Source organism: Syngnathus leptorhynchus, chromosome 7 (assembly GCF_054491065.1).
Source record: "Syngnathus leptorhynchus isolate UIUO chromosome 7, UIUO_Slep, whole genome shotgun sequence".
NCBI classification, from domain to species: Eukaryota; Metazoa; Chordata; class Actinopteri; order Syngnathiformes; family Syngnathidae; genus Syngnathus; species Syngnathus leptorhynchus.
Genome location: NC_141201.1, coordinates 2055416 through 2074132, shown reverse-complemented (window position 1 = coordinate 2074132; position 18717 = coordinate 2055416). Strand labels below are relative to the sequence as shown.

Below are 18717 nucleotides of genomic sequence, written 5' to 3'. Positions count from 1 at the left end.
AAATGATTAGCATTTTTTCCTGCTATCTGTAATGCTCTCAAGTGACAGAAGATGGTGCCAAAGCCTCTGTTGTATTACCTTGAGAGATTTAAGCTCACCCCGCCTCCATGTTCTCACCGCGCAGGCGAGGCATGTTGGTGGACAATTCATCCCGCCTCCAAGCAGAGGTCTGAAGGTGAAAAGGTGCGCGTGGGGGATGACCTCATCCTTGTCAGCGTTTCCTCCGAGAGATACCTGGTGAGACTCCTCGTAAAAGCAAACGGGTTTGTATCGAGCTGACCCTCCTCCTTCGTCCTTCAGCACCTGTCCTACGCTAGTGGAGATCTGATGGTGGACGCCTCCTTCATGCAGACGCTGTGGAATATGAATCCCATTAGTTCTGGCTGTGAACTCGCTGAAGGTGCAAACACACACAAAAATACACGAATAATAAGATGAATAATTAGTATTGTGAAGCCAAGCGTGTCGAGAACTCTTACGTTGTTCTGTTTTCAGGGTTCCTGACGGGCGGTCACGTTCTCAGGCTCTTCCACGGACACATGGACGAGTGTCTGAGCATCTCCACACCGGAGGAAGGAGAGGAGAAACGCAGGTCAGGAGAAACAGCGTAAAATTCAATCTATTCATTGGTTGATTTATTTTTGTTTATTATTTTTTTTTAATCGACATTTTATTGATACTACAATTCAATTTTTTTCTGTAGCTTTTATGATGTAACAAGTACATAAGAATAACTAAAAAATGAATTGTCTATGATCTTCCTGTCATCTTTGGTGTGTTCCAGAATGGCTCACTACGAAGGCGGTGCCGTTTGCAGCCAGGCTCGTTCGCTGTGGCGGTTGGAGCCTTTGCGAATCAGGTTATTACATACAAGTCAAATTTTAACCAGTGACTTTTCTTGATTCTCCCCCAAAATATGACTTTTTTTTTTTCTTCAGTTGGAGCGGGAGCCATTTCAAGTGGGGTCAATCTTTCCGCATCCGCCACATCACCACGGGCCGGTACCTGTGTCTGGATGAGGAGAAGGGCCTGATGGTGGCGGACGCCGACCGAGCCAACACCAAAGTGTCTGCCTTCTGCTTCCGCGTCTCCAAGGTCTGATTTTCCACAAAAAATGTCCTCCGACATCTCACGACAGGCTTTTTAAAGTCACACGCATTCAGTCACAGATAGTACACCCCTGTAAAATGTCACAACAGTGACCCCTAGTGGACAAAAATAACACTGCATGCATTCACATTGCTGGAAATCAATATTTGGTCGCTACATCATAGATTTGGCAGGAATTTCTTTCTCAGAGTCAATTATCTCTGTCATTCTTTTTTTTTTTTTTCCTATTTTGTTCTCCGGTGAGCAGGAGAAGGTGGACGTGGCTCACAAGCGAGACGTGGAGGGGATGGGCATCCCGGAGATCAAGTACGGCGAGTCCATGTGCTTCGTGCAGCACGTGTCCACCGGCCTTTGGCTGACGTACGCCGCGCTGGACGCCAAAGCGGCGCGTCTGGGGATGATGAAGAGGAAGGTGCGCTTCTTTGAAGAACCTCCACAAATTTGGAGCCCTTCCATGATGGCTTCTTTACTTCCAGGTCATCCTGCACCAAGAAGGACACATGGACGACGCCCTGACTGTGTCTCGCTCCCAGACCGAGGAGTCCCAAGCAGCTCGGATGATTTATAGCACCATGGGTCTCTTTAGGCAGTTCATCAAGTACGCCCATCAAACTTTCGCGACTCGTCTTCAGACCAATGCTTCAAAAGTCATCATCTGATGGATTTGTCCGCCTTGTCTCCAGGGGTTTGGACTCTCTGACTGGGAAGAACAAATCTCCGGGGCCTTTGTCTCTCCCTCTGGAAGGCGTCATCCTCTCCTTGCAGGATCTCATCTTCTACTTCCGTCCTCCCGAGGAGGAGCTGGAGCACGAAGAGAAGCAGACCAAGCTTCGCTCTCTTCGTAATCGGCAGAATCTCTTCCAGGAGGAGGTAGGCGGCGCCGCGCGAGTTTCGGAACTTGAGCGTCTATTCCCGCCTGTCTTTCTCCGCCAGGGGATGATCACCATCGTGCTGGAATGCATCGACCGGCTCAACGTGTACAACACGGCGGCCCACTTCTCGGAATTTGCAGGCGAGGAAGCGGCAGAGTCCTGGAAGGAGATCGTCAACCTTCTCTACGAGCTGCTGGGTACGTGAATGGCCGCGTGAAGATCGACAAGCGCGTGCGTGTCACGTGATGACTTTGCCATTTTTTTTTGGAAAGCTTCGCTCATCAGGGGCAACCGCTCCAACTGCGCCTTGTTCTGCGACAACCTGGACTGGCTGGTCAGCAAACTGGACCGTCTGGAGGCCTCATCAGGTATCTAATCATCTGAACCAATTTCATGAGTGTAGATTCACTTTATTTTCATTCATTTAATTACATTTATTATTTAGGTATTCTGGAGGTGCTCTACTGTGTGCTCATTGAAAGCCCCGAGGTTCTAAACATCATCCAAGAGAACCACATCAAGTCCATCATCTCTCTCCTGGACAAGCATGGACGGAACCACAAGGTGTGTGTTGGAGATTTTATCCTGAAATGATATTTTAGTCATCTACATATTTTTTTAGGTTCTGGATGTCCTGCGCTCTCTCTGCGTGTGTAACGGTGTAGCTGTGAGGTCCAATCAGAACCGCATCACTGAGAACCTGCTTCCGGCCCGAGATCTCCTGCTGCAGACCAACATTGTAAATTATGTAACCAGGTACCGATACCAAGCACCGACACCGCTTTGGATACATCGACGTACTAATTGTGACGATGCGTGCTCAGCGTCCGGCCAAACATCTTCTTGGGCACGTGCGAGGGCTCCACGCAGTACAAGAAGTGGTACTACGAGATGATGGTGGACTACGTGGAACCCTTCGTGACGGCGCAGGCGTCGCACCTCCGCGTGGGCTGGGCCATGACGGAAGGCTACAGCCCCTACCCCGGAGGCGGCGAGGGCTGGGGGGGCAACGGCGTGGGCGACGACCTCTACTCGTACGGCTTCGACGGCCTCCACTTGTGGTCGGGTAAGATGGCGGACCGTCGGAACCCGAGGCCGGATTTCCCGACGGTGGAGCGAAGAACGTGTCGGGTTTTTTTTTCCAGGCACGGTGGCACGGCAGGTGGCGTCACCCGCCGCTCACACTTTAGCGGCGGACGACGTGGTCAGTTGTTGTCTGGATCTGAGCGTGCCCAGTATCTCCTTCCGCATCAACGGGCACCCCGTTCAAGGCATGTTTGAAAACTTCAACGTGGACGCCCTTTTCTTCCCCGTCATCAGCTTCTCAGCTGGAGTCAAGTAAGATCAAGGCCTCGCCCCCTCCCTTACTTGTCCCTTGACATTTCCCACGCCCGCTCTCTTCTCCAGAGCTCGCTTCCTGCTGGGCGGTCGCCACGGCGACTTTAAGTTCATGCCGCCGCCGGGTTACGCGCCGTGCTACGAGGCGCTCCTACCCCGAGAGCGGATGCGTATCGAGCCCATCAAGGAGTACAAGCACGACTTTAGCGGCGTGCGCAACCTGCTGGGGCCGACCTTGTCGCTCACCCACACCTCTTTCACGCCGTGTCCCGTGGACACCGTTCAGGTCATGAAAAAAGAAAAAGCACAAGATTATTGTTATGAATATTAACGACCTTACCTATCTACGGCTGCAGATTGTGCTGCCGCCACACCTCGAGAGAATCCGAGAGAAGCTGGCGGAGAATATTCACGAGCTGTGGGCGATCACTCGCATCGAGCAGGGATGGACCTACGGGATTGTGAGTCTGGAATTGGATGACTGGAATCACTCAAATAAATCATCAAATCAAATGATACAAAATAAATAATACAATATTCATCCAAAATAGTAAGTAATAAATGATTATCATATCGATTTTTTTGGATTGAATTCTTTTTCACAGTTGAGAGATGACAACAAGAAGCTTCATCCCTGCTTGGTAGACTTCCAGAACCTCCCGGAGCCCGAAAGGAACTACAACCTGCAGATGTCTGGAGAGACGCTTAAGTGAGCTTCTTGTTGGGATTTTAACTCGAAAGAACTCGACTTTGACTTAGCTTGATGCCCGTTGTGGTGACATGCGCCCCCTCGTGGTCTCACAGGACTCTCTTAGCTCTGGGCTGCCACGTGGGCATGGGTGACGAAAAAGCCGAGGAGAACCTCAAGAAAATCAAGCTGCCAAAGACGTACGTACCGTCTCTGATATGTTTTGACGCTCGTCACAAATATTTGACGTGAAAAAAAACAAACATTTGTAGCTACATCATGAGCAACGGATACAAACCGGCGCCACTTGACCTCAACCACGTCAAGCTGACACCCAACCAGAACCAACTGGTGGAAAAACTGGCCGAAAACGGACATAACGTTTGGGCAAGAGATCGTGTCCGACAGGGCTGGACTTACAGCATAGTGCAGGTACCGAAATTTACCGCGGCGACTCGGAAGAATGGCTTTGACAAAACCTGTTTGTGGACTTTTGGTTTCAGGACATCCTCAACAAGCGAAACCCTCGTCTGGTGCCTTACAACTTACTGGACGAGAGAACCAAGAAGACCAACAGGGACAGCGTCAATAACGCCGTCCGCACGCTCATCGGCTACGGCTACAATATTGAGCCTCCGGACCAGGAGAGCAGTGAGTCCAAACACAAGCGTTTGACAAGCGGGCCAAGGTCTCAGAATCTTCTTCCGTCGCAGCCGCCCACGGCCTGGAGAACATCCGCGGCGATAAGGTTCGACTCTTCAGGGCCGAGAGGTCGTACGCCATCACGCAAGGGAAGTGGTACTTTGAATTTGAGGCGGTGACCACGGGCGAGATGCGAGTGGGTTGGGCTCGTCCCAGCGTCCACTCCGACACCGAGCTGGGAGCCGATGAGCTGGCGTACGTCTTCAACGGCAATAAGGTGAGTCCGACTCAATCCGTGAATCCAAAAGTGTTCGGGTTCCTCAGATTTGTTTGTTTTCAGGCGCAACGGTGGCACATCGGCAACGAGCCCTTCGGCCGCCAGTGGCAATCCGGCGACGTGGTGGGCTGCATGATCGACCTGACGGAGATGAACATCATGTTCACGCTCAACGGCGAAATGCTCATCAGCGATTCTGGCTCGGAAATGGCCTTCAAAGATATTGAAATTGGCGAAGGTGACAAAGAAGAGCTGAATCTAAAATTGATATCGACAATTCGACGTGATCTGGAAGTGATTTGAAATTTGGATTTTTTTTTTTTTTTTTTGTAACTCCTCAGGTTTCATCCCAGTTTGCGCTTTGGCCTTGTCCCAGGTCGGACGGATTAATCTGGGCCAGAATGTGAGCAGCCTGCGCTACTTCGCCATCTGCGGCCTTCAGGAAGGCTTCGAGCCCTTCGCCATCAATATGAAGCGGGACATCACCATGTGGTTCAGCAAAAGCCTGCCCCAGTTTCAGCCCGTCCCCACCGACCACCACCACCTGGAGGTAACTCTTGACTATCTCAAATCATCTCTCCCCATTAAAATGAATGGAAATGCCATTAATCTGTTCCATAAAGACTACTAGACTGGACAAAAATCACTCGTCATCAATTCTATAGGTCTCCCGAGTGGACGGGACCGTGGACAGCGCCCCCTGCCTGAAGCTGACCCACAAGACCTTCGGCTCGCAGAACGCCAACACGGACATGATGTTCCTCAGGCTCAGCATGCCCGTCCAGTTCCACGAGATCTTCAAGATCCCGGCGGGTACCACGCTGCTCACCCGTACGCTCACCATTCCCGAGGACGAAGTAGTGGTGGTGGAGCCCGACTCAGAGTATGAGGTCCTCAAGAAGTCGGCCAGCCGTAAGGAACAGGAGGAAGACAAGAAGGAGCCGTCCGTACCCAAAGAGATCTCGGTGGAAAACGAGAAGGACGCCACGTCGGAGAAAGGAAAGAAAAGAGGGTAAGATGAATAACTGATCAATTTGAAGTGCTATTTCTGTTGGGATGGACTCAAAGCAAACAATTGTCCTCAGATTTTTCTTCAAGGCCAAGAAGGCAGCCATGACACCTCTTGCGCCTCCCCCCGCCCCGCCGACCGTGCCCCGTTTGGTGGAAGACGTGGTCCCTGACGACCGAGACGACCCCGAGATCATTCTGAACACCACCACTGTAAGACACACCGTGCCGTCTTTGTTTTTTTATGTTGTCCATAAATTGTAATTCGCAAACATTTTTTAGAATTTTGCTAACTCCGCCTGGCATTTTGCTTCCAGTATTACTATTCGATAAGGATCTTTGCCGGGCAGGAGCCCACGGGCGTGTGGATCGGTTGGGTTACTCCCGACTACCACCAGTTTGATCCCACTTTCGATCTCTCCAAAGTACGGAACGTCACGGTCACCGTGGGTGACGACAAAGGCAACATCCACGACAGGTTTGTTCGTCTCCCGTCGTTGCTGGCGTTTGGGAAGTTTCAGCGGACGATTGGGATTGTTTCCGTGCAGTATGAAGCACAGCAACTGTTACATGGTTTGGGGAGGGGACCTGGTCAGCACTCAGCAGACCCGCTTCAGTCAGGAGGACATGGTGGTCGGCTGCCTGGTGGACTTGGCCACGGGCCTTATGACCTTCACGGCCAATGGCAAGGAAATCAACACCTTCTACCAGGCGAGTTTTTTTTCAACGACGAGTTAAGTCGTCGCTGGAATGTAAAGAGAAGTGCGGAAAATAAAACCACCAATGTTCCGTCTCAGGTGGAGCCCAACACCAAGCTGTTCCCTGCTGTCTTTATCCAACCTTCCAGCCAGAACATGGTCCAACTGGAGCTGGGAAAACTCAAGGTTCGATCCCGACGCCCATATATCCCCTTTGGCTTCCTTCCCGACACTCTCAAACCTTCTTCTCTCCGCCCCTCAGAACATTATGCCCATCTCGGCCGCCATGTTCCGCAGCGAGCGTAAGAACCCAGTGCCCCAGTGCCCCCCGAGGCTGGACGTCCAGATGTTGACCCCGGTCATCTGGAGCCGGATGCCCAATCGCTTCCTCAACCCAGAGGTGGGCAAAGTGAACGAGAAGCTGGGCTGGATGGTGGAGTGTAGCGAACCTCTAGTCATGATGGCTCTGCACATCCCCGAGGAGAACAGGTGAGACGGCGAAAATAATCAATCATTAGAAAATTACAGTCTACTATATCACAATGTCAAGTTGAAATCAGTCAATTGTTCAGTGCGATTGTCCTAAAGATGAAGCAAATGTTTTCGCGTTCAGGTGTATTGACATCCTGGAACTGTCGGAGCGCCAGGACCTGATGAAGTTCCACTACCACACCCTGATGCTCTACTGCGCCGTATGCGCCTTGGGCAACAACCGCGTGGCCCACGCGCTGTGCAGCCACGTGGACGAATCGCAGCTCTTCTACGCCATCGAGAACACCTACTTGCCCGGTCCTCTCCGCAGCGGCTACTACGACCTCCTCATCAGTATCCACCTGGAGTCGGCCAAGCGGGCCCGCCTGGGCACCAACAAGGAGTTCATCGTTCCCATGACGGAGGAAACGCTCAGCATCAGCCTCTATCCGGACACCAAGAAGGCCCATTCCCTTCCCGGCGTGGGTCTCAACACCTGCTTGCGACCCAAACTTCATTTCTCCTCCATCAATTTTGTGGGCATGGATCCTGATTTGTATACGCTGAGTCCCATTTTCCCACTGCAGGTGAGAATCATGAAGAAGTTCCAAAATGATTGGATGATTTTTGGGGGTTCTGTAACATGGTTTTTTTTTTTTTATTTCTTCCCGCCCACTTCAGGAGCTAAAGACGCTAGCCATTAGCATGCTAACGGAAGCCGTGCTAGACGGTAGCCAGGCCATGCGTGACCCGGTGGGAGGTAGCGTGGAGTTCCACTTTGTTCCCATCCTCAAGCTGATCAGCACGCTGCTCATCATGGGCATCTTCAACGACGAGGACACCAAACACATCCTGAAGATGATCGATCCCAACGTGTTCAGCGGGAAGGAAGAGGAGGAAGAGGCGCCAACGGAGGAAGCCAAAGGTCAAGCGGACGGCGAGGACGAAGGGGATGATGCCGAGCTGGAGGACGAGGGTGTGGGGGAGGAGGAAGAGGAGCTGAAAGCTTTGGAGAAAGGAGAGGAGGACAAAGAGCCCAAGGAGGAGGCAGAAGAGACCAAAGAGGAAGACGAGGCCAAAGGGGAAAAAGCAGAAGAAGCGGCGAAGACGGAGGCCGAGTTGCTGGAGGCAGAATTGAAGGAAGAAGAAGAAGGTCTAGAGGAGGGATTGCTCCAGATGAAGTTGCCGGAATCTGTCAAACTGCAGGTTGGACACTTCTGAGACTGCTTTGAAAAAAATTGCCTCCGAGACGACCTGAATTATTATTTCTTTCTTAATTCTTTTTTTTTTCCTTTTGTGGAATCTTTTTCAGATGTGCACGCTCCTGCAGTACTTCTGCGATTGCGAGCTGCGCCATCGCGTGGAGGCCATCGTGGCCTACTCGGACAACTTTGTGCACGAAATTCAGAGCAACCAGCGCATCCGTTACAACCAGCTCATGAGAGCCTTCACCATGTCGGCCGCCGAGACGGCGCGCAAGACTCGCGAGTTCCGCTCGCCGCCGCAGGACCAGGTACGGTAGGAACCCAGGAACCGTTATCTAAGAACACGAACAAAAAATATGTCAACAATTCCAGGTTCTTCTGCTGACCAATTTCAAACACAGTCCAGAGGATGAAGATTGTCCCGTGCCCGAGGATGTTCGAGACACTCTGGGAGGGTTTCACAATGACCTCCTCCTTCACTGCGGTGAGGACACCCCAGCAAACATCTCCCGTTCTGCTTCATGTTCTAAGCCACTCTTCATTCATCCCCTCCCCAAGGCGTACATATCGAAGAGGAGATGGAGGAAGAGGAGGTGGACACCTCGCTGAGTGGGAGACTTCTCAGTTTGGTGGACAAAGTGAAAAACCTGCGAAAGAAGGACGAGGAGGAGGAGAAGCCTGAGGTGGAGGAGGAGCCTAAACCCAGTAAGATCACACACAGGAAAAATGTGAAGAAAGGAAATACTATCTGCAAGACTTTTAATTCTTAGTAAGTCACAATGTCCCATAACTGCTCACCCCTCCCCGCTCTGCTCTGTGAAGCGGTACTCCATATGGAAAAGTCTTTTGTCACCACGCAGGCACCCTTCAGGAGCTGATCTCCCACACCATGATCCACTGGGCCCAGGAATCGTTCATCCAGAACCCGGAGCTGGTCCGCCTGATGTTCAGCCTGCTCCACCGGCAGTACGACGGCCTGGGCGAGCTGATCCGGGCCCTGCCCAAAGCCTACGCCATCAACGCCGTGTCCTACCAGGACACCATGGACCTGCTGGAATGTCTGGGCCAGATCCGATCGTTGCTCATCGTTCAGATGGGCCCGGAGGAGGAGCGCCTCATGATCCAGAGCATCGGGTCTGAATTGGTCCACATCCAAAGTCAAAAAACCAAAACAAATGTGCTATAAAAACAAAAGTATTTTTTTTTCTTCTCAGGAATATCATGAACAACAAGGTGTTCTACCAGCACCCCAATTTGATGAGAGCTCTTGGTATGCACGAGACAGTCATGGAAGTGATGGTCAACGTGTTGGGTGGCGGAGGAGACTCAAAGGTAAATAAATAAATAAATAAATAAATAAATAAATAAATAAAATCTGCATCAAAGGTAAAAAACAAAAAAAACAACAAATGAATAAATACATTTAAAAATAAAAAAATAAAATCTCCATTCCACATTTTGCTCGGCAGGAGATCCGCTTCCCCCAAATGGTGACCAACTGCTGCCGCTTCTTGTGCTACTTCTGCCGAATCAGCCGACAGAACCAGCGCTCCATGTTCGACCATCTGAGCTACCTGCTCCATAACAGTGGCATCGGACTAGGTCCGTATATCCGTCCAAATGGAAACTCGAAAGCTTGTTCCGATAAACAAAGCCAAATATTTGTAGGCATGAGGGGCTCCACTCCTCTGGACGTGGCGGCGGCCTCTTGCATCGACAACAACGAGCTAGCTTTGGCGCTGCAGGAGCAAGACCTGGAGATGGTGGTGACTTACTTGGCGGGCTGCGGCCTGCAGATGTGCCCCATGCTGTTGTCCAAGGGTTACCCCGACATCGGCTGGAACCCCTGCGGAGGGGAACGATATTTAGACTTCCTACGCTTTGCCGTCTTTGTGAACGGTAACGGCGCCGACTCCATCTCGGTCCGGCCACTCTCTTTATCCTTCCCGTCCCTCTTTAGGAGAGAGCGTGGAGGAGAACGCCAACGTGGTGGTGCGTCTTCTCATCCGCCGGCCCGAGTGCTTCGGCCCGGCTTTGCGAGGCGAGGGCGGCAACGGTTTGCTGGCCGCCATGGAGGAGGCCATCAAGATCTCGGAGGACCCGGCGAGGGATGGACCCACTGTCAAAAAAGACAGACGCTTCATGTGGGTGTCTATCTCAAACCTTTTTGGAACCCATAGAGGGAAGACATTCTATTTTTTTTCTCGATCCTCAGGTTCGGCGGCGAGGAGCAGCAGGAAGAGAGCCGCGTGCATCTGGGGAACGCCATCATGTCCTTCTACTCGGCCCTCATTGACCTGCTGGGCCGCTGCGCCCCGGAGATGCACGTGGGTGGAGATCTTAGTCCTCTCAGATCTCCAGATGTTGAAATTAATTCGTCTTTATTCGTCCGCCAGCTGATCGAAGCAGGCAAGGGCGAAGCTCTGAGGATCCGAGCCATCCTGAGGTCTCTGGTGCCCATCGAAGATCTCGTTGGAGTCATCAGCTTGCCCGTACAGATTCCTTCGCACGGCAAAGGTCCATTACAAACTCTAGATCTTGTTTTGGTTTGAGTGACGTGTTTGTTTGATTTTTTTTATCGATTTATTTTTTTTCCGTGCAGACGGTCAGGTGGTGGAGCCCAAGATGTCCGGAAGCTTCGTGCCCGACCACAAAGCCTCCATGGTGCTCTTCCTGGACAGAGTCTACGGTATCGAAAACCAAGACTTCCTGCTTCACGTGCTGGAGGTCGGCTTCCTGCCCGACATGCGAGCCGCGGCTTCTCTGGACACGGTGAGTTCTTCGGTGGACCGACCGTCGGTCGAGCGGCAAAGCGGAAACTCTGAGGTGTTGTCTCGCAGCCGGCTTTCAGCACCACGGAAATGGCGCTGGCGCTGAACCGCTACCTCTGCTCGGCCGTCCTGCCTCTTCTCACCAAATGCGCCCCGCTGTTCGCCGGCACCGACCACCGGGCCATCATGATCGACTCCATGCTGCACACCATCTACCGGCTTTCCCGCGGCCGAGCTCTCACCAAGGCCCAGCGGGACGTCATCGAGGAGTGCCTCATGTGGCTCTGCAAGTCAGTCGGGTCGCCAGAGCGGGACGGGTCAACGTGACCCCGTGTTGCTTATTTTGTGATTGTCGACAGGTACCTCCGGCCGTCCATGCTTCAGCATCTGCTCAGGCGGCTGGTGTTTGACGTGCCCATCCTCAACGAATATGCAAAAATGTCGCTCAAGGTTTGACTCACTTTTTTTTTTTTTTTTAACTTTATAAGATGTCAAGATGTTAGCTAGGTTTGCCACCACTGAGCTAAACCATGACCCCGCAGCTTCTAACCAACCACTACGAGCGCTGCTGGAAGTATTACTGCTTGCCCAACGGCTGGGCCAACTTCGGCGTGACCTCGGAGGAGGAGCTCCATCTTTCTCGCAAACTCTTCTGGGGAATCTTTGAGTCTTTGGCCCACAAGGTAAGAGCAGAGCACACCAAGTTTCTTCCTCAAAGTGCTTTTTGTAACTGCATCCATCCCCCCCCCACGTTGTAGAAATTCGACGCAGAGCTTTTCAAAATCGCCATGCCGTGTTTGTGCGGCATCGCCGGAGCCATCCCGCCCGACTACGTGGATGCCAGCTACTCCTCTCACATGGAAAAGAAAGCGTCTGTGGATGCCGAGGGCAACTTTGATCCCAAACCGGTGGAGACCACCAAGTGAGATTTACAAAAATATAGACCATTGGAAAAATGAAATTGGGAAGAAAAAAAAAAAAGAAATATCCATTTGTCGACAGCACCATCATCCCCGAGAGGTTGGACGTCTTTATCAACAAGTACGCGGAGCATACTCACGACAAATGGGCATTTGAAAAGGTCCGTTCTGAAAAAGAAAAAACAAATCATGAAATGATCACTTTTTTTTTCCTCCTCATGTTCACGAATGTGATTTCAACTGGTTTATTTACAGATTCAGAACAACTGGACCTACGGAGAGGTGCTGGACGAGAACGGCAAGACTCACCCGATGCTCAGGCCGTACAAAACCTTCTCAGAAAAGGTGACCTGTTTTTACATTCTTTGATATACTCACCTTATTTATTCATCCCGCTCGCTTCTCAGGACAAAGAGATCTACCGCTGGCCAATCAAAGAGTCCATCAAAGCCATGCTGGCGTGGGAGTGGACCTTGGAGAAAGCCAGAGATGGCGAGGGAGACATTGAGAAGGCCGCCACACGTAAAATCTCCCAAACTGCTCAGGTACTGTCAATCAGACTTAGTTATGAACCCAAAAATATTGATAGATCTGTATCTCCAAGGCTACGTATGATCCCAGCCACGGTTACAGCCCTCAACCGATAGACATCACCGGAATGGCTTTGTCCAGAGAACTGCAGGTTTGTACCACACGTGTGTCTCGCTCGCCCTTTGACCTCCAGCAGATGCTGATCTCATCTCTCTCTTTTTGCAGTCCATGGCCGAGCAACTGGCTGAAAACTACCACAACACGTGGGGCCGGAAGAAGAAGCTGGAGCTTCAGTCTAAAGGTGAGGGAGGTTTCTCCGTCACCAACGGAAAGTTGCTGAGGGATGCGGCCTTTCAGGTGGCGGCACTCATCCTCTGCTGGTGCCTTACGACACCTTGACGGCTAAGGAGAAGGCCAGAGATCGAGAAAAAGCACAGGATGTTCTCAAGTTCCTACAACTCAACGGATACGCAGTCACCAGGTCGGCGTAAAAAAAGTTTCCCGCCTATGACATCACATCGTAGGTCACGGATATCATAAATCTATTTAATAGATAAAAATATCAATGAAACGAATAAAATATATAATTGATATAGAAATAATATTAATATATAATTTTATAATTAAGTATTATATAATATTGGCAATATTCATATCTATATAATAATATATAATTATGTATTAATATTATTTTATATATATACATATATACTATAATTAAAATAAATATAAATAATAAAACTATAATTCTTTTTTTTTTTTGTCTTCCTGCTTTCTCCGCGGTCAGGGGCATGAAGGACATGGAGCAGGACATCTCGTCCATCGAGAAGCGCTTTGCTTACGGCTTCCTCCAGAAGCTTCTCAAATGGATGGACATTGCCCAGGAGTTCATCGCTCATCTAGGTCAGCGAGACGCAAGTCCACCACCTGAACGTTAAGGTCACATTGGATCATGATGTTTCTTTCCACAGAGGCCGTGGTTAGCAGTGGGCGAGTGGAGAAGTCACCACATGAGCAAGAAATCAAATTTTTTGCCAAGGTGTGGCAACTCCTTGTCCAACCTGGGTTTGCGGGCCCTTGCTTGGCCACTACGTAGCTCCGCCTCTGCATGCTGGACCAGTAGGTCACAATTTGTTTTTTGCCCACAGATTCTCTTGCCACTGGTGAATCAGTACTTCAAAAACCACTGCCTCTACTTCCTCTCCACCCCTGCTAAAGTTCTGGGCAGTGGAGGACATTCCTCCAACAAGGAGAAGGAAATGATTGCAAGGTGGAGCTTAATTTTCATTTTGAAATATGGATGAAATATTTCAAGGTGTGTGATGCGTCTGTCCTCTGCCCCCTCGCCCCTCCCAATGTGGGCTTTCCACCTCACCTCAACCATCTTTCCTTCCCCGGGTTGTCTCCTCATCGTCCTCTTTCTCTTATTTTCTCCTCCTCCGTGTCAGTATCTTCTGTAAATTGGCTGCTTTGGTGAGGCACAGAGTTTCTCTTTTTGGTAAGCGATCTGCACGGCGCGAGTGCGTGTCTGTCCTCCTCCGCATCTTCTTCCTTTTTTTTTTTTTTTCCGTTTTCTTTGCCCTCTCGTGCTCTCATCTAACACAAGTCTGTTTTTTTTGTTTTGTTTTCCCGACTAACAGCCTGAGTGTGATTTGAATGTGAGTTCGTCACAATGTTGTTGTGATGCCAATTCTGATATTTGGCAGAATAAAATGCGGATAGATGATTAATTGGTTTATTAAAAAATATATACTGCATTTATCGTAAATAAAATGACTTTTTGGATCCTTACAACAATGAAGATATGAATTAGAAGCAGCAAGAACATTTGACATTTTGTAATCGTTTGTTGGGATTTAATATGGTGTTTATTTTTTTGTTGATGAATTGCTTATCAGAGTTGTATTCTGCCAAATTTTGGAATGGGTGGTGTCAAAAAAATCCATATCGCTATGGCACTGCTGTAAATTTTTCAATTGTTTATTTTAATTGAATGATTTTGCTCATTTTTCCATGTAGAAATTAAGTAGCAATCCGCATCCTGGATAAAAAAAAAATATTTGATAAAAGTAGAGCACGAAATTTGGATAAATTTGCTAAATCACAGGAGGGGGGGAAAAAAAATATTTTTTTAAAGTACCCTTGATCTCCTTCTAGGAACGGATGCAAGCGCCATTGTCAACTGCCTTCACATTCTGTCCCGCTCGCTGGATGCCAGGTGCGTCTCATCCTGATGTCTTCAATGTATGCTTCTAGTTCTGGAAAAAAAGTTTTTTTTTTTTTGTGGGTCACTTTCTCAGGACGGTAATGAAGTCGGGGCCCGAGATCGTCAAGGCCGGCTTGCGTCAGTTCTTTGAGAGTGCCGCCGACGACATTGAGAAGATGGTGGAGAATCTCAAGCTGGGCAAGGTTTCCAGCCGCAACCAGGTCAGAAGCCAACCCGATCATCGGGTCATCAAAAAACCGCTCAACCCAACCTTGCCGCTTGCCGTAGGTGAAAGGCGTGGCCCAAAACATCAACTACACCACCAACGCTCTCCTGCCCGTCCTCACGTCGCTCTTCGACCACATCGCTCAGCACCAGTTTGGAGACGACGTCATGAGTGAGTCCGGGTCCGCTAATGGCCCTCACGCCATATGTTGGTTAGCCCCTGGAATAAGACTATGGCTTTCCTTCTCCTCAGTGGACGACTTGCAAATCTCCTGTTATCGGATCATGTGCAGCATCTACTCGCTGGGCACGGTCAAGACGCCGCATGTGGAGAAGTAAGTTGGAACCTCCATCTTCACTTCAGGCTATTCATTATCCTCACCCCCTCCCCTCCCCTCCCGTGCAGACAGCGTCCCGCTCTTGGCGAATGTTTGGCGCACTTGGCAGCCGCCATGCCCGTCGCCTTCCTTGAGCCCGAGCTGAATGAGTTCAATGCCTTTTCTGTTTACACCACCAAGACGCCCCGAGAAAGAACCAGTGAGTCCAAAGCTCAATTTCAACACCCCTACATAAAGTTGGTTTGCCCCATCAAAAAAAAAAAAAACATCCCTTTTTTTTTTTTTTCGGTCTTCTTAAGTTCTTGGCCTCCCTAGCCAAGTGCAGGAGTTGTGCCCCGACATCCCGGAGCTGGACATCCTCATGAAAGAGATCCATGACCTGGCCGAGTCGGGGGCTCGCTACACGGAAATGCCCCACGTGATTGAGATCACGCTGCCCATGCTGTGCAATTACCTGCCGCGTTGGTGGGAGAGAGGCCTGGAGAACTTCCCCGATCTGGAGGGCCAGATCTGCACCGCCGTCACCTCGGAGCACCTCAACCAGCTCCTGGGTAGCATCATGAAGATCGTGGTCAACAACCTGGGCATCGACGAGGCCTCCTGGATGAAGAGGTTGGCAGGTGGGTGGCAGCCATCTTGAAATGTCTTTCGAAATCCGAGAAGAGAGACAGATGTCCCATCTGGTCGGCAGTGTTCGCTCAGCCCATCGTGAGCCGGGCCAAGCCGGAGATGCTCAAGTCCCACTTCATCCCCACCATGGAGAAATTGAAGAAGCGCTCGGGCAAGGTGGTGGCCGAGGAGGACCATCTGCGTATGGAAGGCAAGACGGAGGTGGACAGCGAGAACGGGACCATCCGGGACGAGTTTGCCGTGCTGTGCCGCGACCTTTACGCCCTCTACCCTTTGCTCATCCGCTACGTGGACAACAACAGGTAGACGAGCCCACGTTTCGAATTGTCGCTGAAAGGAGGCGGCGAGGTTCCCGTGATGTCACCGCGCTTCGTCCGCAGGGCGAGGTGGCTGACGTGTCCCGATCCCGACGCCGAGGAGCTCTTCAGGATGGTGGGCGAGGTCTTCATTTTCTGGTCCAAATCCCACGTGAGTTTGTTTTCCCCGTAATCTTCTGACGCACAAACTTTTGGTGAGGTGAGCCGATCACATGCGAGACGCCCGTGCGGTTTACCTCCTTGCAGAATTTCAAACGTGAAGAGCAGAACTTTGTGGTGATGAACGAGATCAACAACATGTCCTTCCTCACCGCCGATAGTAAGAGCAAGATGAGCAAGGTGAGAGAGGACAAACACACACGTGTCCACAGCCATCAACTTTTATTCACCATTAAGATGGATTTACACTATATGAGTGTCCCACAAATCCAAAATTATATTTATTTTATATTTCTATTATTTATGGATTATATTATGACTATATTAATATCTAATTGTATATTATTTATGTTTATTTTGTATGATGTTTGTTTTGAATTTGCAGGAGATACTTGAGCGGCGTATGTGGCCATTACCTACATTCAAAAAAAACAAAAATGGCCGCATTTGTGTTATTGCGAGCATACGTGCTGAGCTCGGTCATGATTGGACACGCGCAGTGTAAATCCAATTCAGACATTTCATTCCCTCCATTTGTAAAATAACGCATTAAGGAACTAATCTCTGATCAACTAACTAACCTTTGCAGATGCTGCAAAAGGTACAAATCATGCTCATGTCAGCCTCGTGCGTCTTTTCCTCTGTTTGGTTATTTAAAACCGAACCGGCCACAACCGGAAAACATCGGCAGTGCTCCCTCTGCCTCGTAATTGCTTATAGTTGCCACAAGATGGCGGCAAAGCAATCTTTTGTCATAATGAAACTCCTCAACTCACTATGCCTGTCATTCATCGTCATTATGGTGTGTTGGGTAAATTTCTATAAGGGAAAAATTGATTGAAATATAAATGTGAAATAAATCAAATCAAAATGAATAAATCAATAAAAAATAAAACATAAAAATAAATGCTTTAAAAAAAGAATGATAAATAAGTAGCTAAATACATAAATATAATTTTAATAAATATATTTTCCAGCTGTACTGTAACTCTTGAGCCGCGATTGACACGGCAAAGTCCCAGGAGCGTTGTTCAGAGGCACTTTGTGGTGGTTGAGGCCAGACGCTGGCGTGTGGCTAACTGTGCTCTCTCCTTGTATCCTGGGTCGGGGTCGGACGGCGGGCCGCTAGACCGGAGACGGAGAGGTTAGACTGTGTTTGTGCACGAGCGCTGGGCTGACCGCATGGGCACCTCCTGGCTTTGAGCCAGGCTTCTCGTCACGCTTCCTGGACCGCAAAAAAAAAAAAAAAAAAAAACACAATTAGATTATTGTCCAAAATTGTGCGTGTGTGTGTGTTAGCGAGCTGGGGTCAGCAGTGGCTGTTGTCGTTGTTGTAGTGGCCTGACGGGTGCGACGGCGCTCGGCTTAGCAGTTTCACGCCATTTTGAAACGTGATCGCCTGCAGCCGAGCACCATCCTCCCACTTTGTTTGATTCATGAAATCGGTTGTTTGTAGATAGTTGGGGTGCGATGGTGATGTCGGGTTTCGAGTCACCTGCATTGTTACTATTCAAGGGGTGTCCAAACATTTCCTCGAAGGCCCGCATGAAAAAAAAAAAGCATGAATGGGGAGTACAGGACTGCAGTGCCATCTTCAAACTTAGGTCAAATATTGTTTTTAGCATCTGTGAACTTTGGACACCCCTGTTGTGTTTGCACCGAAAAGCCGTACCTTTGCTGTCAGCGATGGATCTGTGCAACGGGATTTAAATGCTAGCGTCGGTAGCAGGTAGCCTCCTTGAGTCACTTACTAACCGGACCCTTCCCCCCCCCCTTTCACGTCTAATTCATTGACACTATTAAAATCGATCCACCATTGATTATGTGTTTGCGTGAAAAGAGCTCCTCGATCCCAGAGCCAAAGCCAGAACCTCGTGTGTGTGTGTGTGTGTGTGTGTGTGTGTGTGCGGGGTGTCCGTAAAGTATTAACAGCTCTTCACTTTTTCCAAAATGGCTGTCAAGGTTTTTTTTTTTTAAATTGTGACCATAGTGAAGCTCCGAAAATACTTTCCAGATGCAATCCGTGCGTACGACTAACGGCGAGCCCGCATTGTGTGTACTTGAGCCCGAGCGAAGCTTGCGTAGACAAGAAAGCGTGCTTGTCGCTCTGAGGAACGCCATTTCTATTTCCTGTTGAGTCATTTTGTGCGCATGGCGTGTCACTGCGCATGATGTGCATCTGGCCATCACATTGCAAACGTTTCTTGTTCCAGCATTTGGTGAATTTTTATACGGTGGACCCTTTTCATGTGATGTCAGACTACTCAAGGCAACTGTAGAATTAAAACAGCACATTGAAATTATAAAAAAA

At 49.7% G+C, this 18717-nt stretch overlaps 1 protein-coding gene across 1 annotated transcript in view; it reads left to right on the top strand.

Annotated features, from left to right (window-relative positions):
- ryr1b (ryanodine receptor 1b (skeletal)) overlaps positions 1-18717 on the top strand; it is a 42590-nt gene that overhangs the window by 14059 nt on the left and 9814 nt on the right. The window contains exons 9-73 of the mRNA XM_085916325.1: positions 125-237; positions 301-400; positions 496-592; positions 785-859; positions 939-1095; positions 1358-1522; positions 1587-1708; positions 1794-1980; positions 2044-2179; positions 2255-2350; positions 2428-2546; positions 2605-2738; positions 2807-3048; positions 3128-3320; positions 3390-3606; positions 3677-3781; positions 3926-4029; positions 4125-4208; positions 4281-4440; positions 4512-4659; positions 4722-4927; positions 4991-5165; positions 5269-5477; positions 5593-5939; positions 6013-6148; positions 6253-6413; positions 6484-6646; positions 6733-6819; positions 6896-7122; positions 7247-7691; positions 7786-8310; positions 8417-8617; positions 8682-8793; positions 8868-9014; positions 9170-9443; positions 9524-9641; positions 9779-9911; positions 9978-10208; positions 10270-10453; positions 10525-10636; positions 10706-10826; positions 10912-11081; positions 11150-11370; positions 11440-11530; positions 11623-11763; positions 11839-12002; positions 12083-12161; positions 12256-12345; positions 12408-12545; positions 12605-12682; positions 12757-12832; positions 12889-13012; positions 13319-13434; positions 13503-13570; positions 13680-13801; positions 13980-14029; positions 14689-14749; positions 14832-14958; positions 15026-15134; positions 15216-15297; positions 15369-15499; positions 15600-15920; positions 15992-16232; positions 16311-16398; positions 16494-16586. Coding sequence (XP_085772451.1) covers positions 125-237; positions 301-400; positions 496-592; positions 785-859; positions 939-1095; positions 1358-1522; positions 1587-1708; positions 1794-1980; positions 2044-2179; positions 2255-2350; positions 2428-2546; positions 2605-2738; positions 2807-3048; positions 3128-3320; positions 3390-3606; positions 3677-3781; positions 3926-4029; positions 4125-4208; positions 4281-4440; positions 4512-4659; positions 4722-4927; positions 4991-5165; positions 5269-5477; positions 5593-5939; positions 6013-6148; positions 6253-6413; positions 6484-6646; positions 6733-6819; positions 6896-7122; positions 7247-7691; positions 7786-8310; positions 8417-8617; positions 8682-8793; positions 8868-9014; positions 9170-9443; positions 9524-9641; positions 9779-9911; positions 9978-10208; positions 10270-10453; positions 10525-10636; positions 10706-10826; positions 10912-11081; positions 11150-11370; positions 11440-11530; positions 11623-11763; positions 11839-12002; positions 12083-12161; positions 12256-12345; positions 12408-12545; positions 12605-12682; positions 12757-12832; positions 12889-13012; positions 13319-13434; positions 13503-13570; positions 13680-13801; positions 13980-14029; positions 14689-14749; positions 14832-14958; positions 15026-15134; positions 15216-15297; positions 15369-15499; positions 15600-15920; positions 15992-16232; positions 16311-16398; positions 16494-16586 — 10049 coding nt within the window. The remainder of the gene's footprint in view (positions 1-124; positions 238-300; positions 401-495; positions 593-784; positions 860-938; positions 1096-1357; positions 1523-1586; positions 1709-1793; positions 1981-2043; positions 2180-2254; positions 2351-2427; positions 2547-2604; positions 2739-2806; positions 3049-3127; positions 3321-3389; positions 3607-3676; positions 3782-3925; positions 4030-4124; positions 4209-4280; positions 4441-4511; positions 4660-4721; positions 4928-4990; positions 5166-5268; positions 5478-5592; positions 5940-6012; positions 6149-6252; positions 6414-6483; positions 6647-6732; positions 6820-6895; positions 7123-7246; positions 7692-7785; positions 8311-8416; positions 8618-8681; positions 8794-8867; positions 9015-9169; positions 9444-9523; positions 9642-9778; positions 9912-9977; positions 10209-10269; positions 10454-10524; positions 10637-10705; positions 10827-10911; positions 11082-11149; positions 11371-11439; positions 11531-11622; positions 11764-11838; positions 12003-12082; positions 12162-12255; positions 12346-12407; positions 12546-12604; positions 12683-12756; positions 12833-12888; positions 13013-13318; positions 13435-13502; positions 13571-13679; positions 13802-13979; positions 14030-14688; positions 14750-14831; positions 14959-15025; positions 15135-15215; positions 15298-15368; positions 15500-15599; positions 15921-15991; positions 16233-16310; positions 16399-16493; positions 16587-18717) is intronic.